Raw genomic sequence first — 21014 nt, forward strand, 5'->3', positions numbered from 1 at the left:
AATTTTCTATTTTTAGATACTTAGTTTCAACATATCAAATATCAAAATTAAGTGAATTAAAATTTAAAGAACAAAGCATGACTTTGTACATCTAAATGCATATTGTTTTCTTAAAAGTAGCCACTGTTGGGGCTAGCAGAGTGGCTCAAGCTATAAGAGCACCTGACTAGCAAGTGTGAGGCCCTGAGTTCAAACCTTAGTGCTGATCCCCCAAAAGTAACCATCTTTGTCAGTAATGTTTACCACAGTGCTGCTCTTATTAAAAAATAAATTTTACTTTTTTTTCTTATGAAAATTTTATTAAAAATAATTTTTTGTGTGGTGCTGGGGATCAAACCCAGTAATCCCCAAACTCCGTCAATTTTTTTGATACCTTGATTTTGGCATTGCTTTTAGAGCCTATGAAACATTGCTTTGAAGTAGGTTAGGTGACAAATCTGTGTTTTTAGCATGGGTTTTTACAAATTGCCAAAAGTTACTTGATGCCTTTTCAAGTCAGTAGAGTGGGTAATTATTATGTTAAACATGAGATTTAACATAAAATTAAGAAATTTAAACTAGGCACCAGTGGCTCACTCCTGTAATCCCAGCTACTCAGGAGGCCCAAATCAGGAGGATTACCATTCAAAGCCAGCCCCAGGCAAATAGCCTTAGAGACCCTCTCAAAAAAGGGCTGGTGGAGTGACTCAAATAGGAAGAGGGCCTGCATAGCAAGCATGAAGTCCTGAGTTCAAACCCTAGTGCTGCCAAAAAACAAAACAAAACTGTTTTCATGGTTCTAATAAGTTAGAAGAGATTAGAAAAATAAAATAAAAAGAGAAGTTAGGAGAAAATATTTTGAGCTGTGTTATAGGAATAGACCTGTTTTTTTCCAGGAAAACATTATGTTGTAACACTCATTCGGATACATAAGGTTTAGAGTCCATTTATATTTATATATACAGAGTTTCATTATAAAATTATTCTCATTGGTTTATATGTGCCATATATCATTGGCAGATTTACCTTTATTAAATATAATTAAATAAAATCCTTTATTGCTGTTTTTAGTAAAAACAAATCACTTTTCAAAATTAATACTTTTTCTGTGTCTAAGCATACCTACTTGGTTTCCCAGCATATTCATGGTCGTACATATTTTTAAGGTTAAATGAGTTTTAGATTTTTTTTGTTGTTGTTGTGCTGTTGTTTGAACACGGCCTAGTGCTTGCTAGGCAGCTGATCTATCACTTGAGCCACTCCTCCATCCCTTTTTGCTTTAGTTACTTTTCAAATAGGGTCCTGCTTTATGTCCAGGCCAGCCTGGACTGCAGTCCTCCTATTTATGCTTCCTGAGTAGCTGGGGTGACAGGTGTATAACACTACGTTTGGGTTTCACAAACTTTTTGCTGGGCTAGCCTTGAACTGTGATCTTCCTTATCTCCATCTCCTGAATAGCTAACATTACAGGCATGAGCCACCATGCCTGGCTTGGAAATTAAAATAATTTGTTGTTATTCTTTCAGGACTTATCGTGGAACAGTTCTATATGATAAAGGTATAGGAAGGGAGGCAGGATAGTGGAATGATTAACTCCAGATTGCCTAGATTTGTATTCTTAAATCACTGCTTACCAGCAGAATGACTTTGAGAGGCAATTTAACCTCTGACTCAGTCTCCTTATCTAAATTAGCAGTGATAGTAATACTTTCCTCATAATGTTTTTGTGAGATTTAAATTGGATAATATAAATAAAGAGAACAATACCTGATATGTAGTAATTAATAAACTTATTGTAATATATAATTATTTACTTTGTGTCCTATACTGTCTAATTAATGACTATTTCCTTCAGTTTTTATACTTGTCTGAAGAATAGTAATATATAGCCTCTACCTTACCAAGGAATTGCTGTCAATGCTTATTGTAATAATTAGTTCTTAAAAAATGGCTATAGATGTTTCACAGAACTATTCTTATTTGTGTTCTTCCTATCTCATTTATAGCTGAGGGTTATGTATCATGCTATTTTTTAATGTTAATCTCTGATAGTTCATCTGTTCCTTTATATTTTTAATTTTTAATAATTTCATTTATTGTCTCATTTGTGTCTCTGCTCTTGGCAGCTACTAGCTAGTAAGAGGACACGTGTCTCCTGGTCTTGTGGGATGTCCTTTGAATCTAGTTCTGTTGGCTCCAGTGAATGAAACTTGGCTGGAGTTGGAAGTCTCACTGTATATGTGTCTCCCTCTGCACATCTGCAAGTTAGATATTATAAAACCCTCTTTTTACATGAGGAAATTGAGACAGTAATAAGTAACAACTAATCATCAGATGTAGGTTTTCAGGTACTTTATCTAGGGCATTTTCTGCTATGTACTAGCTTCCTCTAGTGAACGTTATTTCAGCTCACAGAGGAAGAAGTTAAAATTGTTATGTAATTCATTTTGCCTTTGTTATTTATTTTTAGAGACATTTTAAATCCAAAGGATGTGATCACAACCCAGTTTGAAAGTTCCTCTCCTAGCAAAGATTTCTGCAGCCAATCATGCTTGTCTTCCTATGAACTAAAGAAAAAACCTGTTGTTACTATATACACCAGTGGCATTTCTACTAAGTGTAGTATGTGTCAGAAAAATGCTGATGTAAGTTACATTTTACTTTCATTGGGATTCTGCTTAAAGGATCAGAGATTTTGGGTTTTGTGGGGGTTTTTTTGTTTTGTTTTGAGTTTTTTGAGGTATAGGAGATTGAATCCAGGGCTGTACACATTCTAGGCAAGCATTCAGGCCACACTCTCAGACTGATTTTTTTTTTTTTTTAACCATTTCTGCTTACTTTGTATCTGTTTTTATTTTGTAGATTCGATTTGAAGTTAAATATCAAAATGTGGTACATGGTCTTTGCAGTGATGCTTGTTTTTCAAAATTTCACACTACCAACAACCTCACCATGAACTGCTGTGAGAACTGTGGGAGCTATTGCTATAGCAGCTCTGGACCTTGCCAGTCTCAGAAGGTTTTTAGTTCAACAAGTGTCACAGCATATAAGCAGGTATGAGTATCTGTTAGTTAGGCTCACTCCTGAGCTGGTTGTACAGGGATGAAGTTTAAAATGAAAACATTCGTCCTGAATATCTGTTCAGCCTGATGTATGATTTCCTCTCCAAGAAAATGGGATATATTCTAGTACTGTAGGGATGATCATGGAGTGAGACGATAAAGGTGAAATGGACCACTTTTTAATGTTTTCCTCATGGCTAAAAACTCATAGATGTAATTTCATGATTTACTGACAGTATGAAATATTCATAATAAAGAAAACTCCTTGTAGGTAAACTATAAGCAAGAATTCAAGGGTAGCCAGGTGGGGTGGCACACACGCCAGTAATCCCAGCACTCGAGAGGCTGAAGCAGGAGTATCATGAGTTTGAGGTCCAGGCTGGCCCAGCAACACTATGTATCCCATGCCAGCCTCTAACTTGTGATCCTCCTGCCTCGTATCATGGGTGCTTGGATTATAGATGTGGTGGTTGGTCACTCCACCCCACCCCACCCACCAGCCCTGATTTTTTAAAGTTTTTTTTTTCTTATAAAAGATGTAGATGATAATAAAAGTTTCCAGTTGTCAAATTTTTGAGTTGTTAATTCCTGTAAGCAGTAGGTAATGTGCACATTCATTGTTGGAAAGTACCTCTTTTTTCTAGGTATTGTTACTTTTTGCAGTGTGGGTACTATCACTGAAAATCCATATTATTTTATATATAATCTAAAAGTCATTTTTAATTTTCTAATGGTATTATACTCTTTGAACTGCTTAAGTGATACTTCTCTTTTACTAGGAAGATTATGTGAAACTTCACAGTTTATACTTCCTTACCACTTATCTTTTTACTAAGAGAACTTCTAGTGTATTGGTGATTGCATAGTATAATTTTTAATCTAAATTTTGGGGGTCTGATGAAATAAATTTAATTTCCTACTTTGGTTTTTCTGTGAATTTAATTAAAATTAATTTAAACTTTTAATAATAATTTTTAAAAATATTTCACTATGTTGTTGAAAATAATTCTGTGGTACAGAATATATAAATAGTTTAGCATGGGATCTGGCTCATGTTAAACATTCAAAAACTAATAATGTTGATGATATAATGGTAGTTATTGTTATCGTTTGTGGGATTGGGGTTTGAACTCAGAGCTTCATGCTTGCAAAGCAGGCACTTGTAAAGCAGGTGCTCTGCCATTTGAGCCACACCTCTAGTTCATTTTGTTCTGATTATTTTTCTGAGATGGGTGTCTCAAACTATTTGCCCAGGCTGGCCTCGAGCTGCAATCCTCCTAGTTGCGTTGCAGCCTTTCTAGAGCTAGGACTACAGGTGTAAGCAAGCAGCACCAGGCTATTACTAGTATTTCTTAAGACGTGAATAAACTTACAGGCAGATTTTATTGTAAAATTCAGCTTGAGAAGTAGGAAGTTTTGTAAGGTCTCCTGATAGGCCTTAAGTTTCTTTTCTATTTCTTGCTGAAAGGTTTCCCAAGTAAAGTATCCTTAAAAGTGATAGAGTCCCCCAAGCCTGAGGCCCAGGTCTATTCCTGAGAATGGTACTTTGGTTCACTGATTACTTGACCCTATCTGGTTATTTGTGATGAGAAAACTATGTTATCACTACCTTATTCATTACTTGTAGTTTTGTTATTGTTAAAATATGAGTAGTAGCAGTTTTCATTTTATATTTTATTATCATCTGAAAGAAATTGTTTTTCCCATATCCTAACTTTCAGAAAAGTCCAGTACTTAGTGTACTCTCATTGTCATGGTCAAATATTTCAATCAAAGGCAAAGGTTATAGGTGTATGTATGCTTGTGTACATCTAAATGTTATTTTATTTTCTTAATAGAATTCAGCCCAGACTCCTCCCTATGCCTTGGGGAAATCATTGAGGCCCTCAGCTGAAATGATTGAAACTACGAATGACTCAGGAAAAACAGAGCTCTTCTGCTCTATTAATTGCTTATCTGCCTACAGAGTTAAGACTGTGACTTCTTCAGGTAATGTTTAAATTTGATAAATGTATAGATTTAGTGACTGCTGAAGAAAACTATAGTTGCTTTTTTTCATTTTGTTGTAATATAAATTAAATTTATCTATATGGTTAAACAAAGACCCAAGATTGATTTGCTTTTTTTTTTTTCTTGAGGTACTCGGGTTTGAACTCAGGGCTTCATGTTTCCAAAGCAGGCACCCTATGTCTGGAGGCACGTCTCCAGAGTGTTTTGCTCTGCAAACTATTTGCCTGGGCTAGCCTTGAACAATGATCCTCTTAATCTCAGCCTCACAAGTAGCTAGGATTACAGGTGTGAGCCATTGGTGCCTGGCTTTCATTTACTTTTAAAGAAGTGATTTTTGTGCTTGCTTCAACAGTATATACAGTAAAATTGGAACAATACAGAGAAGTGTAGTATGGTCCCTGTGCAAGTGTGCAGTGTTCCGTATTTAAAAAATAATAACTGGTTGTAGGTTTTGGTGGTTTTTTTGTTTGTTTTTTTGGTGGCACTGGAGTTTGAACTTAGGGTATGTTTGCTGGGCAGGTACTGTACAGCTTGAGCCATTCTGCCAACCTTTTTTTGTGAATGAGTTTTTTCAAGATAGGGTCTCATGAGCTATTTGCCCATGGCTAGTTTCAAACAGTGATCTTCCTGATCTCTGCCTCTTTAGTAGCTAGGATTATAGGCATGAGTCACTGGCGCCTGACTAAGAACTGATTTTTAAGTGTAAATAATAGTTTTTCACTGATTTCCTTGGTTGTGAAATATATTTTATAATTTCATAAAACTATAAAAGTTTTGTGAAGAATGAAGAAAGAAGAAAGAATACTTAAGTTTTTGTGTAAGTGAGAGTCAGTTAAAGTTACTTTTACATTCATAGATTTAATGTAAAATTCCTTGATTTTTAAAATTTATATATATTTTTTAATATTATAGTTGGTCTTCCACACCTATGGGTTCTGTACCCACAGGTTCAACCAACCATGAATCAAAAATATTAATGGAAATGGGGAAAAGAAGAGCTATAGAAGAGGTTAATCTGATCAAAGTCCAATATAAGCATGTATGAAACACCATTGTGAAACCTCTTTGTACAATTATCATATTAACAAAATACCAAAAATTTCTGGAAAAGAAATTACATATGTACTGCACATGTGTAGACATTTGTTTTTTCTTGTCACCATCCCCTAGCAATACAGTACAGCAACTATTTATGTAGCATTTACATTTTACTAGAAATTATAAGTAATCTAGAGGTAATTTAAAGTGTATATGATGATGTTTGTGAAGTTGTACATAAATTATATGCAGCTACTGTGCCATTTTATGTAAGAGACTTGAGCATCTGTGGATTTTGGTATTATTGGGGATTCCTAGAGCCAGTCCCCTCAGTATACCAAGGGAGCTGAGTAGTTGATTTCTTTTTTTCCTTACTACTAGATTTTTGGATCACTGTTCATTTGTGTAACATATTCATTGTTTTTGTTGTTGTTTTGGGTGGGTTTTTTTTTTTTTTTTTTTGTCATTTAGGTCTCCAGGTTTTATGTCACAGTTGTAAAACCTCAGCAAACCCTCAGTATCACTTAGCTATGTCAAATGGAACTATATACAGTTTCTGCAGCTCCAACTGTGTGATGGCCTTCCAGGTATGATCTAAGTTATCCCTTAAGTTACCTTAGGCACTGATTTATGACAAAACGTTACTGCTGAAGGTTCATGCTTAACTTTTTCTTTTTACCTTAAATTTAAACTTCTGTTCAACCAGGGTTCCATAGTATTATGTGCTGCTGTCGAAGTGTTGCGGTCTAGGGTTGAGGGTCCTTGCCTTCACAGCCCAGAGAACTGGCTCATGAGGCAGCTGAATGATGAGCCAAAGGTGGTATATAAAGTAGGATTTATTAGAGAGAAAGGAAAGCTACAGCTAGAGAAGAGCAGCAGAGCCCAGAAGCTGGTAACTCGCTGCTCAGGTGAAGGCTGGGGTTTTTATGGATGTTTTAACTCTGGGTTGGGGGAGGGGGTGTTCATTGGCCGTGCATTTCACAGGCTTTCTTAGGTGAACTGGTATAGTTAGCACCTTTATTGGGGGAAGGGGATAATCTTGAGAGCATTTCACTCATCAGCCCTGTGGCAGATCTATCAAGACTCTGTATCTCTTCTTCAGGATGCAGGAATGCAGGCCTCCATCTCCTCAGGATGCAGGAATGATACTGCTCTCCATGGGGGATGGGATACTCACTCATCTGCCTTAGGTCTCCAGACCCGACAATAGGTCATTCCTACAAAATGTTTGAGCCCAGATACTGGGCTTCCTTATTCAGGTTCTTGCCTAAACTACCCTTCTTTCCCACTTTCTCAGTTTGTTTTCACCCTTTTAAACCTCTCATGTGTTTTGAAAGGTGGTGTGGTGAAGAACAATAGCCCAGTGGGGCTCATGTGACCTTTCCTCTCCTCCTGGACCAGAGGCCTAATGATTCCAGACATGGAATTGTGTCCACTTTGCTCATTTTCACCTCCCTCTCTGCAAAGCACAGAAAAAGCGAAGAGTTTCTTGATCATTGGGTGGGAGGATGGCTGGCCCCAAGGGAAAGGATGTTGGTATCTACTGTGTCCTTACAGCTACCATGACTTGGTGGCTATTTTCCCTCTAAGGAAAGGACAGGCCTACTGTAATGTATTAGAGGCATGTGGTGGAGATATTTGAATGTTTCATTTCTCAGTTCTTCTATTCTGGAAGTATGACACTAAAACATGTTCTGTGAGAAATAAGATTAAAAAAAATTGTGGTGGGATTAGCTCATTAAAATAAGGAAATAAAATTACTAAGTCATATTACTTCTTATTTGTTAAAATCTTTGCTTTATTTGTTTTCATTCAGAATGTATTTAATAAGCCAAAGGGAGCAAACTCCTTGGTGGCAACCCCATCTCAGGGCCAGGTGGTTGTGAGTGTGCCCTCAGGGTCAACAGTGTCAACTGGAGGATGTGACCCGGCTTCTGTCACCATCCAAAACCCTTTCAGTAGCCCAGTCAGTGGCCCTGCTGCAGCTGCGCTCCAGACTCTTGCTGAACAATCCCAGCAGATTGCTTTAACCAATACATTCATGAAACTCAAGTGTCAGCACTGTAACCATCTATTTGCCACAAAACCAGAGCTGCTTTTCTACAAGGTAAAGAGAGATCATGAAAGGGGTTGAATATAAACTCATCCAGTAAAAACACTTCTGTCTTTTCATCTTTGATAGTTACTCAGTTTGCTTTGAAGTGAGACGGAAAAAGATTTCTTCAAGAGAAAGCAGCTGTTTAGTTAGATCTTAATGACTGTATTTCTCTGCAGGGTACGATGTTTCTATTTTGTGCCAAGACTTGCTGTGATGAATACAAAAGGAAAAATAAAGTTGTGGCAATGTGTGACTACTGTAAACTCCAGAAAATCATAAAGGAGACTGTGAGATTCTCAGGGGTTGACAAACCATTCTGTAGTGAAGGTAAAGAAAGAAGTTCAGTTGTATCCACATGGCACATAGTTGTTTTAAAATAATCCACGTCAAAGATTAGTTTTTAAGTAATTTTATTCTTTTTTTGCAGGGAGTGGTGGTGGTGGTGGTAGGAGGGTTTGAGACAGGGTCTTGATTTTTTTTTTTTTTTCTTTTTCCTTTGGGTGGTACTGGGGTTTGAACTCAGGGCTTTGTGCTTGCTAGGCAGACTCTCTATTGCTTGAGCCATGCCCCAGCCCCAAGACAGGGTCTTGTTATGTGGCCCTGGCTAACCTTGATCATTTTGCCTCAGCCTCCCTAGTACTGGGATTATAAGCGTGAGCCACCATACACCTAGCTGTGATTTTTCTCTTCTGAGATAGAATTTAATCATTTTTATGTTTAATCTGTATCTAGTTCACTTTCAAGTCTGTCTTTGTGTGTGTGATACTGGGGTTTGAACTTGATCTTGTGCTTTGCCATTTGAGCCACAAGTAGGATACTGTGCCTCTATCAAAAACTATCAAAATATTATTAAAAGGTGATATGAGTTGGTTTTATGGAAGTAGGGACTATCCTGTAACAGAGAAGTAAATAATTGTGTTATATATTTACAAATTAGCTTTAAGTTTGTATCTAAGACCATAGAAATTCACTCTAGCTCCTTGATGTTAATGTGAATTTTATATATCTTCTTTTCTTCCCCTCTGATGCTTAGTTTGCAAGTTCCTCTCTGTTCGAGACTTTGGAGAACGATGGGGGAACTACTGTAAGATGTGCAGTTATTGTTCACAGATATCTCCAAATTTGGTAGAAAATCGATTAGAGGGCAAATTAGAAGAGTTTTGTTGTGAAGATTGCATGTCAAAATTTACAGTTCTGTTTTATCAGGTAAATACGTTATGCTTTTTTGGCTTTCTGAAGTTAGTGTAGATTAGTTTCTATTTTAAATATGTCCAAATTATGTGAAGAAAAGTATGGTGTTTAAAGCTGGGTAAAAGAAATGAGCCTGCGTTAGGAAAACTGATTGTGTATAAACATGGAATCTTTGGAGAAAAGGGTTTAGGATTTCCAGAGATTATGTGACCTCCTCCCATGTGCTTTCTTACAAAGCACATTGACCTTGTTTGTAATTTTGAGTTCTTTTAGGTTAGAATTTTACATAAAGTGGCTTTCCCATTCAGGTTGCTCTGAGGAATTTGAAGTCAGATCTTGTTCTTATTTCATAGGCCAAAAATAACAATGACTGATGCCTATTTTATTTTTTAAAAGTGTACATTTTTTTCCTTTGGTTTTACTGGGATTTGAACTCAGGGCCTCACACTTGAGCAGTCCCACCAGCCCTGTTTTGTGTTGGGTATTTTTGAGATAGGGTCTTGAGAACTATTCACCCATGCTGGACTCGAACTGTGATCCTTCTGATCTCTGCCTCCCAAGTAGCTAGGATTACAGGTGTGGGCAACTGATGCCCAGAAAAGTTTATATTTTTGAAAGGCTAACAGTGATAACTACAATTAATTGAACCTGGTGCCCTATAAGTGTTGTTTCATTTAATCCTTGCGGAATCCCAAAGGTTGTGTGTATTATTGGCACAAGTTTACCAGTCAGGAAAGGGAGTAGAGTCCAGGGAAGTAAGTAACTAATGTGCCCTTGAGGAAGCTGGTAGTGACAACTGGGAAACACTTTCTGCAATTTAGTGCACTCCTGATTTGCTTCTCTATCTCACTCCAAAATGTTCTTAGTGAGGAAGATAGTATCGTTTTCATCATTATATTATCAGGAACAATCTCAGTGCTTAAAAGAAAAGAATGTTAATTAGATGTTTGTTGAATGAATCAAAGTCTTTATGACTCTAAAACCCATATTCTTTCTACTACAGTATGCAGTGTATTAATCTTTTAAAACTGAAACTTGCCGTTAGGATTTCTTAATCAATAATTTTGAAAACAGAAGAACATCATTTATATTCCCTCCGTTTTGTGCATTTATATGAAAAAATAACTAGATTTGTTTTTAACTACATTATTTTAAGGTAGGACCCATGCATTTTATAGTGTCAACTGACTCTATACCCTCTTTTCATAATTTTATAGTTTTAATGCTGCCTTGTCTTACATTTCTTTCTCAGATGGCCAAGTGTGATGGTTGTAAACGACAGGGTAAGCTAAGTGAGTCTATAAAATGGCGAGGCAACATCAAACATTTCTGTAACCTGTTTTGTGTCTTGAAGTTTTGCCATCAACAAAGTATGAATGAATCTCTTCCACAAAATAAAGGTAAAATTAGACTTGGCTAATAGGATCTTTATGTCAGTGTTAGGATATACTATTAGTACACACAGTTGAAAATAATATAAGAAAGCCGTATTTCACTGAATTCAAAATTTCCTTAAATTTTCCTCTAAGAATCCATAATGATAGTCCTTGAGGAAATTTTTTTTTTTTCGTGGCACTGGGGCTTGAACTCAAGGCCTCACATTTGCTAGACAGGTATTCTATCTCTTGAACCACTTCACCAGCATCTTGAGGGAAAATTAATTCTGATTGTTCTTTGCTATCATGATCAGACACATCAAGAAATTAATAAATGTATGAGTACTAATTTTGTAAGAAAATTTAATGTGATTGCTTTCATTTGAATTGATGTGAACATAACGTAACTTACACTAAGGGGTTTATACTATTCAGTATATAAACTAGAAGTAAAAATAGAAAATCAGGGCAAACAAAGGGAGAGGATATATGTATGTTAATATAGTTGCTGTAACTCGTATAAGGTTTGATGTAGAGCTTGCTTATAGCCAAAGAAGAAAGAACAGCACATTAATTATCTCAGAACAAATAAAGTAGACCAGCTCTTCATGGGTAGCAAAGTTTTTTCTGGCTAAGAATAAAATAACTTTACAAGTAGGACAGCTAATGTGGTCAAAATACTCAGAAGAAGAATAAACAGATACATGGCATATTCTTAAAGTAGCTCTCCTAAGTAGCAGTTTCTTTTCTTTTTTTGTTTTTGGTGGGTCTGGGATTTGAGCTCAGGATTTAATACCTACAAAACAGGTGCTCTACCACTTGAGCCACACCTCCAGTCCATTTTGCTTGGTTTTTTTAGAGATGAAGTCTCACCCAGGCTGGCCTCAAACCTTGATCTAAGTAACAGATCAAAAATGCTTGATATTATGTACTCTGATCAAAGCCTAAAGTGTTGCCTTGACAGAATATGTGTACTTTGGCTCCTTTCAATCTGGTGCTTGCCTACCTTTGTAGTCTTATTAATTACATAGGCCTTGTGCTGATCTTTTATCTTAGCCATTCATTCCCTAGGACCAGGGGATGAATGTGGTAGAATATTCATTCTGAATGTGGCTTAAGAGAACCAACATTAACAGATGGATAGCTCCTTCATCAATTTAGAAAAATTAAATAGTTAAAATTTTATTTAAGGAAGCTTAAGTATGGGAATTTTCATATTCACTAGTAGAGCATCTCAGTTAGTCCCAAAGCTAACACCTGTATTTTTACCTGTTAAATGCCATTTGAAGCTTGTCATTTTACAGAATCAAACTCTTTTTAAGCCCCACTGAACACCAATCTGACTTAAAAGAGATACTTGCATTGCTTATTGAAAATCTAGTTGCCAAACTTTTTTGTGTGCTCCTTTTGTTTATACTAGGTCTTACCTTTTTGTTTATTTTAATTAGTAAGTATTCCTAAGGCACAAACTGCTTTGATGGAGCTCCCTTCTGCAAGGACAGCTACAATACCAGTTATAACCAGTGTGATGTCATTGGCAAAAATACCTCCTGCTCAGCCCACAGGAAAGACTAACAGTGTTTTGAAAGGTATGATTTTCATATAAAGGCATTTGGCTAGAAGGTAAGTGTTGCCTAGCTTAAGTAGTTCTTATTGGTAATATCTTTCTTTACATTATCTAGGAAATATGCCTCTCTATCTCTGGGGGTTGTGGGTAGACACCAAGGTGGTGTGGGTGGAAAAGGAAGTGGTATGTGTAGTTAATTTTTTTAAGAACCCAAATGATTTTAGTATACTTTGCTGCTTTTCCACCAAAGATTCTTAATACAGTAGAATGGGACTGGTGCCTGAGAGTCTACCTTTTCTAGGAACCAGAGGTGTTGCTGACAAAGAGTTTCCTTATTCCATTTTTTTGGAGAAATTCTGGCCTGTGTCTAGCCCACCTTAGTAAGAAGAAATTGATTTCTTTCATGTTTACTTACGCATATTTTGTAGAATAATATAATGTATTTTTTAATTTATAACAGGTGCAGTTCCTAAAGAGACAACAAAGATCATTGAAAATGTGAGTTTTATTGTTAATATTTTTCCTGATAATACCACTTGGGTTTGTTTTCATTTTGGATATAGCATTCTAATAAAATCTGAGTATTTTTCTACTTGTACCATATTCTTTTCAAAAGGTAATATATTATACACTAGCTTTTTGTTTTGAATTTTATTGTTTGACTGTGAATCATTAATAAGGATATATTCCTGGTTTATTTCTATTCAGATTCCTTAATTCCTTTAAGTGTTTGCTAATTCCATCTGGTTATTTTTCTTTTTACTACATTCAAGTATTTTCACTTCAGACTAGAAAGTCTTTTGAAAGTTCAGTGTGGTATCATTGTAACTTTGAATTATGGGAGTCTGAAAATAGTGTGAAGTGAAAATTTAAACTCTCACTTTATGTCTCAAATTTGAAATATTGTGAAACTGCACAAAAATTTTTAAAAATTTCAAGAAATGCATAATTTCAAGTTGGCAGGTGGAAAGAATTACAGACAACGCCATCACTTTAGCAGAATAAAATTCTTGTCATCCTTCATCAGTATTACATGATGCTATGTCATGATGCTGTGATGCTTGGGTTAATGTTTTTGGTGACTGTTATGCTGCTATCTTAACATTTGCTCCCCACATAATTAAAAGTCTTACATCATGTGACAGCAGGGTTCATTAGCTGGTGCTAGTGCTATAAAGTATACTCCAAATTCAGTGACTCTGGAACAGAAGTCAGATGTGATGAAAATCCATGAAGATGACCAAACCACTGCTGTGATAGCTCCTGCTGCTAATTTAGGAGAGTTTACCTTACACATATTACAGGAAATGCTCATAAAAACAAAAGCAGTATTAAAGCAGGTGCATCCCTTGGCTCAGAAAAAATTACATTCAGGCAAGAATAATGGAAAAAATCCTGGCAATTTGATCATGAAGTGTTTCTGATGAAGTGAGACAAAAGGTTCAGTAGAAGTCATGGTTGGCTTTCTAATTTTAATGCCCATTGAGGCTTTAAGAATATAAAAGGAACAGGTAGCTTGTATCTGCTAGCTATTAACGCCTTAATTTGAAGAAGCTTTAACTTGGAAACAACACCTGCTAAGAAGGAATTGGTGAAAGTGGTATAGAAGGTAGATTCATACAAAGATGAAGGGGTTGTTAAAATTTGCTTGAGCTAGATTAGAAAACAAAGGTAGCAGAAAGAAGGCCACAATAGTTAGCCTAGGCCTACAGGACAACTAACATTTAAACCACTGGCATAGACTTTTGACCATGTTTTATCAGCAATTACTATTTTTGAAGAAGATGAATCAAATATGGATTGTTATCCCATGGTGGCAAGGCAAAAGATGGGAAATGTGTCTGCATATCAAGAAGTCTTTAGTGGGGGAAAAAATGAGAGGAAAATCTCAAACCACATTAGACTCTTTTTTTTTTTTTTTCTTTTATTATTCATATGTGCATACAAGGATTGGTTCATTTCTCCCCACTGCCCCCATCCCCTCCCTTACCACCCACTCCGCCCCCTCCCTCTCCCCCGCCTCAATACCCAGCAGAAACTATTTTGCCCTTATTTCTAATTTTGTTATAGAGAGAGTATAAGCAATAATAGGAAGGAACAAGGGTTTTTGCTGGTTGAGATAAGGATAGCTATACAGGGCATTGACTCACATTGATTTTCTGTGTGTGTGTGTTACCTTCTAGGTTAAGTCTTTTTGATCTAACCTTTTCTCTAGTACCTGTTCCCCTTTTCCTATTGGCCTCAGTTGCTTTAAGGTATCTGCTTTAGTTTCTCTGCGTTAAGGGCAACAAATGCTAGCTAGTTTTTTAGGTGTCTTACCTATCCTCACCCCTCCCTTGTGTGCTCTCGCTTTTATCATGTGCTCATAGTCCAATCCCCTTGTTGTGTTTGCCCTTGATCTAATGTCCACATATGAGGGAGAACATATGATTTTTGGTCTTTTGAGCCAGGCTAACCTCACTCAGAATGATGTTCTCCAATTCCATCCATTTACCAGCGAATGATAACATTTCGTTCTTCTTCATGGCTGCATAAAATTCCATTGTGTATAGATACCACATTTTCTTAATCCATTCGTCAGTGGTGGGACATCTTGGCTGTTTCCATAACTTGGCTATTGTGAATAGTGCCGCAATAAACATGGATGTGCAGGTGCCTCTGGAGTAACAGTCTTTTGGGTATATCCCCAAGAGTGGTACTGCTGGATCAAATGGTAGATCGATGTCCAGCTTTTTAAGTAGCCTCCAAATTTTTTTCCAGAGTGGTTGTACTAGTCTACATTGCCACCAACAGTGTGAGAGGGTTCCTTTTTCCCCGAATCCTCGCCAACACCTGTTGTTGGTGGTGTTGCTGATGATGGCTATTCTAACAGGGGTGAGGTGGAATCTTAGTGTGGTTTTAATTTGCATTTCCTTTATTGCTAGAGATGGTGAGCATTTTTTCATGTGTTTTCTGGCCATTTGAATTTCTTCTTTTGAGAAAGTTCTGTTTAGTTCACATGCCCATTTCTTTATTGGTTCATTAGTTTTGGGAGAATTTAGTTTTTTAAGTTCCCTGTATATTCTGGTTATCAGTCCTTTGTCTGATGTATAGTTGGCAAATATTTTCTCCCACTCTGTGGGTGTTCTCTTCAGTTTAGAGACCATTTCTTTTGATGAACAGAAGCTTTTTAGTTTTATGAGGTCCCATTTATCTATGCTATCTCTTAGTTGCTGTGCTGCTGGGGTTTCATTGAGAAAGTTCTTACCTATACCTACTAACTCCAGAGTATTTCCTACTCTTTCTTGTATCAACTTAAGAGTTTGGGGTCTGATATTAAGATCCTTGATCCATTTTGAGTTAATCTTGGTATAGGGTGATATACATGGATCTAGTTTCAGTTTTTTGCAGACTGCTAACCAGTTTTCCCAGCAGTTTTTGTTGAAGAGGCTGCTATTTCTCCATCGTATATTTTTAGCTCCTTTGTCAAAGATAAGTTGCTTATAGTTGTGTGGCTTCATATCTGGATCTTCTATTCTGTTCCACTGGTCTTCATGTCTGTTTTTGTGCCAGTACCATGCTGTTTTTATTGTTATTGCTTTGTAATATAGTTTGAAGTCAGGTATTGTGATACCTCCTGCATTGTTCTTTTGACTGAGTATTGCCTTGGCTATTCGTGGCCTCTTGTGTTTCCATATAAATTTAACAGTAGATTTTTCAGTCTCTTTAATGAATGTCATTGGAATTTTGATGGGAATTGCATTAAACATATAGATTACTTTGGGGAGTATCGACATTTTTACTATGTTGATTCTACCAATCCATGAGCATGGGAGATCTCTCCACTTTCTATAGTCTTCCTCAATCTCTTTCTTCAGAAGTGTATAGTTTTCCTTGTAGAGGTCTTTCACATCTTTTGTTAGGTTTACACCTAGGTATTTGATTTTGTTTGAGGCTATTGTAAAGGGAATTGTTTTCATATATTCTTTTTCAGTTTGTTCATTATTAGTGTATAGAAATGCTAATGATTTTTCTATGTTGATTTTATATCCTGCTACCTTGCTATAGCTATTGATGATGTCTAGAAGCTTCTGAGTAGAGTTTTTTGGGTCTTTAAGGTATAGGATCATGTCGTCTGCAAATAGGGATATTTTGACAGTTTCTTTACCTATTTGTATTCCTTTTATTCTTTCTTCTTGCCTAATTGCTCTGGCTAGGAATTCCAGTACTATGTTGAATAGGAGTGGAGATAGTGGGCATCCTTGTCTGGTTCCTGATTTTAGAGGGAATGGTTTTAATTTTTCTCCGTTAAGTATAATGCTGGCTGTAGGTTTGTCATATATAGCTTTTATAATGTTGAGGAACTTTCCTTCTATTCCTAGTTTTCTTAGAGCTTTTATCATGAAATGATGTTGGATCTTATCAAAGGTTTTTTCTGCATCTATTGAGATGATCAAGTGGTTTTTGTCTTTGCTTCTGTTAATGTGGTTTATTACGTTTATTGATTTTCGTATGTTGAACCACCCCTGCATCCCTGGGATGAAGCCTACTTGGTCGTGGTGAATAATCTTTTTGACGTGTTGCTGAATTCGGTTTGCCATTATTTTGTTGAGGATTTTTGCATCAGTGTTCATTAAGGAGATTGGCCTATAGTTCTCCTTTTTGGAGGTGTCTTTGCCTGGTTTTGGGATAAGTGTAATAGTGGCTTCATAAAATGTGTTTGGCAGTTTTCCTTCTCTTTCTATTTCGTGGAACAGTTTAAGGAGGGTTGGTATCAGTTCTTCTTTAAAGGTCTGATAGAATTCAGCAGAGAATCCATCAGGTCCTGGACTTTTCTTTTTGGGGAGACTCTTGATTGCTGCTTCAATTTCATTTTGTGTTATAGGTCTATTCAGGTGATTAATTTCCTCTTGGTTCAGTTTTGGATGATCATATGTATCTAGAAATCTGTCCATTTCTTTAAGATTTTCAAATTTATTTGAATATAGGTTCTCAAAGTAGTCTCTGATGATTTCCTGGACTTCCATGGTGTTTGTTGTTATCTCCCCTTTTGCATTCCTAATTCTACTAATTTGGGTTTTTTCTCTCCTCATTTTAGTCAGGTTTGCCAGGGGTCTATCGATCTTGTTTATTTTTTCAAAGAACCAACTTTTTGTTTCATTAATTCTTTGTATGGTTTTTTTTGTTTCTATTTTGTTGATTTCAGCTCTTATTTTTATTATTTCTCTCCTTCTATTTGTTTTGGGATTTGCTTGTTCTTGTTTTTCTAGGAGTTTGAGATGTATCATTAGGTCATTGATTTGGGATCTTTCAATCTTTTTAATATATGCACTCATGGCTATAAACTTTCCTCTCAAGACTGCCTTAGCTGTGTCCCATAGGTTCCGGTAGGTTGTGTTTTCATTTTCATTGACTTCCAGGAACTTTTTAATTTCCTCTTTTATTGCATCGATGATCCACTCTTCATTAAGTAATGAGTTATTTAGTTTCCAGCTGTTTGCATGTTTTTTGTCTTTACTTTTGTTGTTGAGTTCTACTTTTACTGCATTGTGGTCAGGTAGTATGCACGGTATTATTTCTATTTCCTTATATTTGCTGAGGCTTGCTTTGTGCCCTAGGATATGATCTATTTTGGAGAAGGTTCCATGGGCTGCTGAGAAGAATGTATATTGTGTAGAGGTTGGATGAAATGTTCTATAGACATCTACTAGGTCCACTTGATCTATTGCATATTTTAGATCTTGGATTTCTTTATTGAGTTTTTGTTTGGATGACCTATCTATTGATGATAATGGAGTGTTAAAGTCTCCCACAACCACTGTGTTGGCGTTTATATATGCTTTTAGGTCTTTCAGGGTATGTTTGATGAAATTGGGTGCGTTGACGTTGGGTGCATACAGATTGATGATTATTATTTCCTTTTGGTCTATTTCCCCTTTTATTAGTATGGAATGTCCTTCTTTATCTCGTTTGATCAATGTAGCTTTGAAGTCTACTTTGTCAGAGATAAGTATTGCTACTCCTGCTTGTTTTCGGGGGCCGTTGGCTTGGTAAATCTTCTTCCAGCCTTTCATCCTAAGCATATGCTTATTTCTGTCAGTGAGATGAGTCTCCTGTAAGCAACAAATTGTTGGATCTTCTTTTTTAATCCATTTTGTCAAATGGTGTCTTTTGATGGGTGAATTAAGTCCATTAACATTAAGTGTTAGTACTGATAGGTATGTGGTGATTCCTGCCATTTAGTTGTCTTAGTTATTTGAAGGTTTGATTGTGTGTACCTAACTTGATGTTACTCTCTACTGTCTTGCTTTTTCTTATCCTGTGGTTTGGTGCTGCCTGCCTTTTCATGGTTAAGTTGGGTGTCACTTTCTGTGTGCAGGATCCTTTGCAGAATCTTTTGTAATGGTGGCTTTGTGGTCACATATTGTTTTAGTTTCTGCTTATCATGGAAGACTTTCATTGCTCCATCTATTTTGAATGATAGCTTTGCTGGGTAGAGTATCCTGGGGTTGAAGTTATTTTCATTCAGTGCCCGGAAGATCTCACCCCACGCTCTTCTTGCTTTTAATGTTTCTGTTGAGAAGTCTGCTGTGATTTTGATGGGTTTACCTTTGTATGTTACTTGTTTTTTCTCTCTTACAGCCTTCAATATTCTTTCCTTAGTTTCTGAACCTGTTGTTTTAATGATGATATGTCGTGGAGTAGTTCTATTTTGATCTGGTCTGTTTGGTGTCCTGGAGGCCTCTTGCATCTGTATGGGAATATCTTTCTCTAGAGTTGGGAAATTTTCCGTTATTTTGTTGAATATATTACGCATTCCCTTCGCTTGCACCTCTTCTCCTTCTTCGATGCCCATGATTCTCAGGTTTGGTCTTTTGATGGAGTCAGTGAGTTCTTGCATTTTCTTTTCACAGGTCTTGAGTTGTTTAATTAATAGTTCTTCGGTTTTTCCTTTAATTACCATTTCATCTTCAAGTTCTGAGATTCTGTCTTCTGTTTGTTCTATTCTGCTGGATTGGCCTTCTATTTTGTTTTGCAGTTCTGTTTCGTTCTTTTTCTGAGGTTTTCCATATCCTGGCAGTTTTCTTCTTTATTGTTGTCTATTTTTGTCCTGAGTTCATTTATCCATTTATTCATTGTGTTCTCTCTTTCACTTTGGTGTTTATACAGTGCTTCTATGGTTTCCTTTATTTCTTCTTTTGCTTTTTCAAATTCTCTATTTTTATTGTCTTGGAATTTCTTGAGTGTCTCCTGTACATTTTGGTTGACCCTATCCAGTATCATCTCTATAAAATTCTCATTGAGTACTTGTAGTATGTCTTCTTTTAAATTATTCTTGTGGGCTTCATTGGGTCCTTTGGCATAGTTTATCTTCATTTTGTTGGAGTCTGGATCTGAGTTTCTGTTCTCTTCATTCCCCTCTGGTTCCTGTACTAATTTTTTGCTGTGGGGAAACTGGTTTCCCTGTTTTTTCTGTCTTCCCATCATTGTCCTTGGTGTTGTTACTGTCCCTGTACTGTGTGTAATTAAGTATTTTCTAGCTTGTAATAATAACAATGGTAATATTTAGAATGGAAGAGTGAGCTGAGATGGAAAGCAAGAAGTTAAAGAAAAGGGGAAAACAAATATACAGACAAGAGGGAGAAAGCAGAACAAGGTGTCAGACAAGAGTTTCAAAGGTATAAACAGGGAGTGTTAGTGTACTAATCGACAGTAAGCTGAACAGACATTAGACAGAGAGCGGATTGAAAATCAAAGATAAAAAAAATAAAAAATAAGTAAATGAAAGTAATATCTATATATAAAAATGAATTAAAATAAAATGGAAAATAGAAAATTAAAAAAAAAAAACCAAAAAACTTCCAAGTTTATATGCAATGCAGTTTCAGTCTTTTTTCATTTTTCTTTTATTATTCATATGTGTATACAAGGATTGGTTCATTTCTCCCCACTGCCCCCACCTCCTCCCAGTTTCAGTCTTAATAATTTGGGTGTCCGTCTCAATCTCCAGTCCTGGAGTTGGTAGACTCATTTTTTAGTAAAAGTCTTGCTAGAAGTCAGACTAGCCTTCACATAATGTGGAGCTAATTTAGCATCTCTTAGCAGTCCCATTATTTGTGTTGGACAATGATAATTTCTAATTAACTATTTTTAAGCAGTATAATAAATTGAGTTAATGAAATGTCATTATTTTGTATTTATTTATATGTTACATGTTGTGTGTTAAATTATACTTGAAAATTATATGATGAATAAATCACTTACACCATTAATAATTATGCTGTTAACTATATGATTGTTCAGTTAAGGCATCAATGTGTTACATATTAGTATTATTAACATGTATTTATAAAAATGTTCTGTATAATCTACAACATTGCTTATAGGTTTGTGTGCTCTGAGAATGCACTCACTCTTCTACTTTATATACATGGAAAATTAGTCTTGAATTGTGTTAGTTTTGAATTATTCAGGTTTTTCAGGAACATATGTCTAGTATGTAGCTCCCTATATAGGCTTTCCCTATTGAAGTACTTCTATAATTCACCAGTCATTTAATCTATGTTACCTAATGGCTCTCATTGGTATTTCCAGTTTCATCTACAAAAAGTATAGCAAATAAGCTAATGCTCTTATATGAAAAAAAACCTTACAGTTCAGAATCTGTTTTAATTTGTTTCTCTGAGAAAGTTAATGTGAATCTCCCTCAAGTT

General features: G+C 36.1%; 1 protein-coding gene and 1 non-coding gene across 14 annotated transcripts in view; both read left to right on the forward strand.

Annotated features, from left to right (window-relative positions):
- Positions 1–21014, forward strand: part of Zmym6 (zinc finger MYM-type containing 6) — an 81570-nt gene that overhangs the window by 47929 nt on the left and 12627 nt on the right. For 12 of the 13 annotated variants that reach the window (XM_074080607.1, XM_074080613.1, XM_074080605.1 and 9 more), the window contains 10 exons: positions 2450–2624; positions 2842–3033; positions 4880–5030; positions 6561–6676; positions 7906–8196; positions 8364–8514; positions 9221–9393; positions 10631–10778; positions 12203–12343; positions 12782–12819. In XM_074080607.1, the coding sequence (XP_073936708.1) occupies positions 2450–2624; positions 2842–3033; positions 4880–5030; positions 6561–6676; positions 7906–8196; positions 8364–8514; positions 9221–9393; positions 10631–10778; positions 12203–12343; positions 12782–12819 (1576 nt within the window). Of the gene's footprint in view, positions 1–2110; positions 2328–2449; positions 2625–2841; positions 3034–4879; positions 5031–6560; positions 6677–7905; positions 8197–8363; positions 8515–9220; positions 9394–10630; positions 10779–12202; positions 12344–12781; positions 12820–21014 lie in introns of those variants that run through there. The other variant, XM_074080615.1, reaches the window with a different exon arrangement.
- Positions 5388–5495, forward strand: LOC141425255 (U6 spliceosomal RNA). Its single transcript, XR_012450334.1, has one exon. It is a non-coding gene; the product is annotated as a U6 spliceosomal RNA (small nuclear RNA).

The sequence above is a fragment of the Castor canadensis genome, chromosome 7 (genome assembly GCF_047511655.1).
Source record: "Castor canadensis chromosome 7, mCasCan1.hap1v2, whole genome shotgun sequence".
NCBI classification, from domain to species: Eukaryota; Metazoa; Chordata; class Mammalia; order Rodentia; family Castoridae; genus Castor; species Castor canadensis.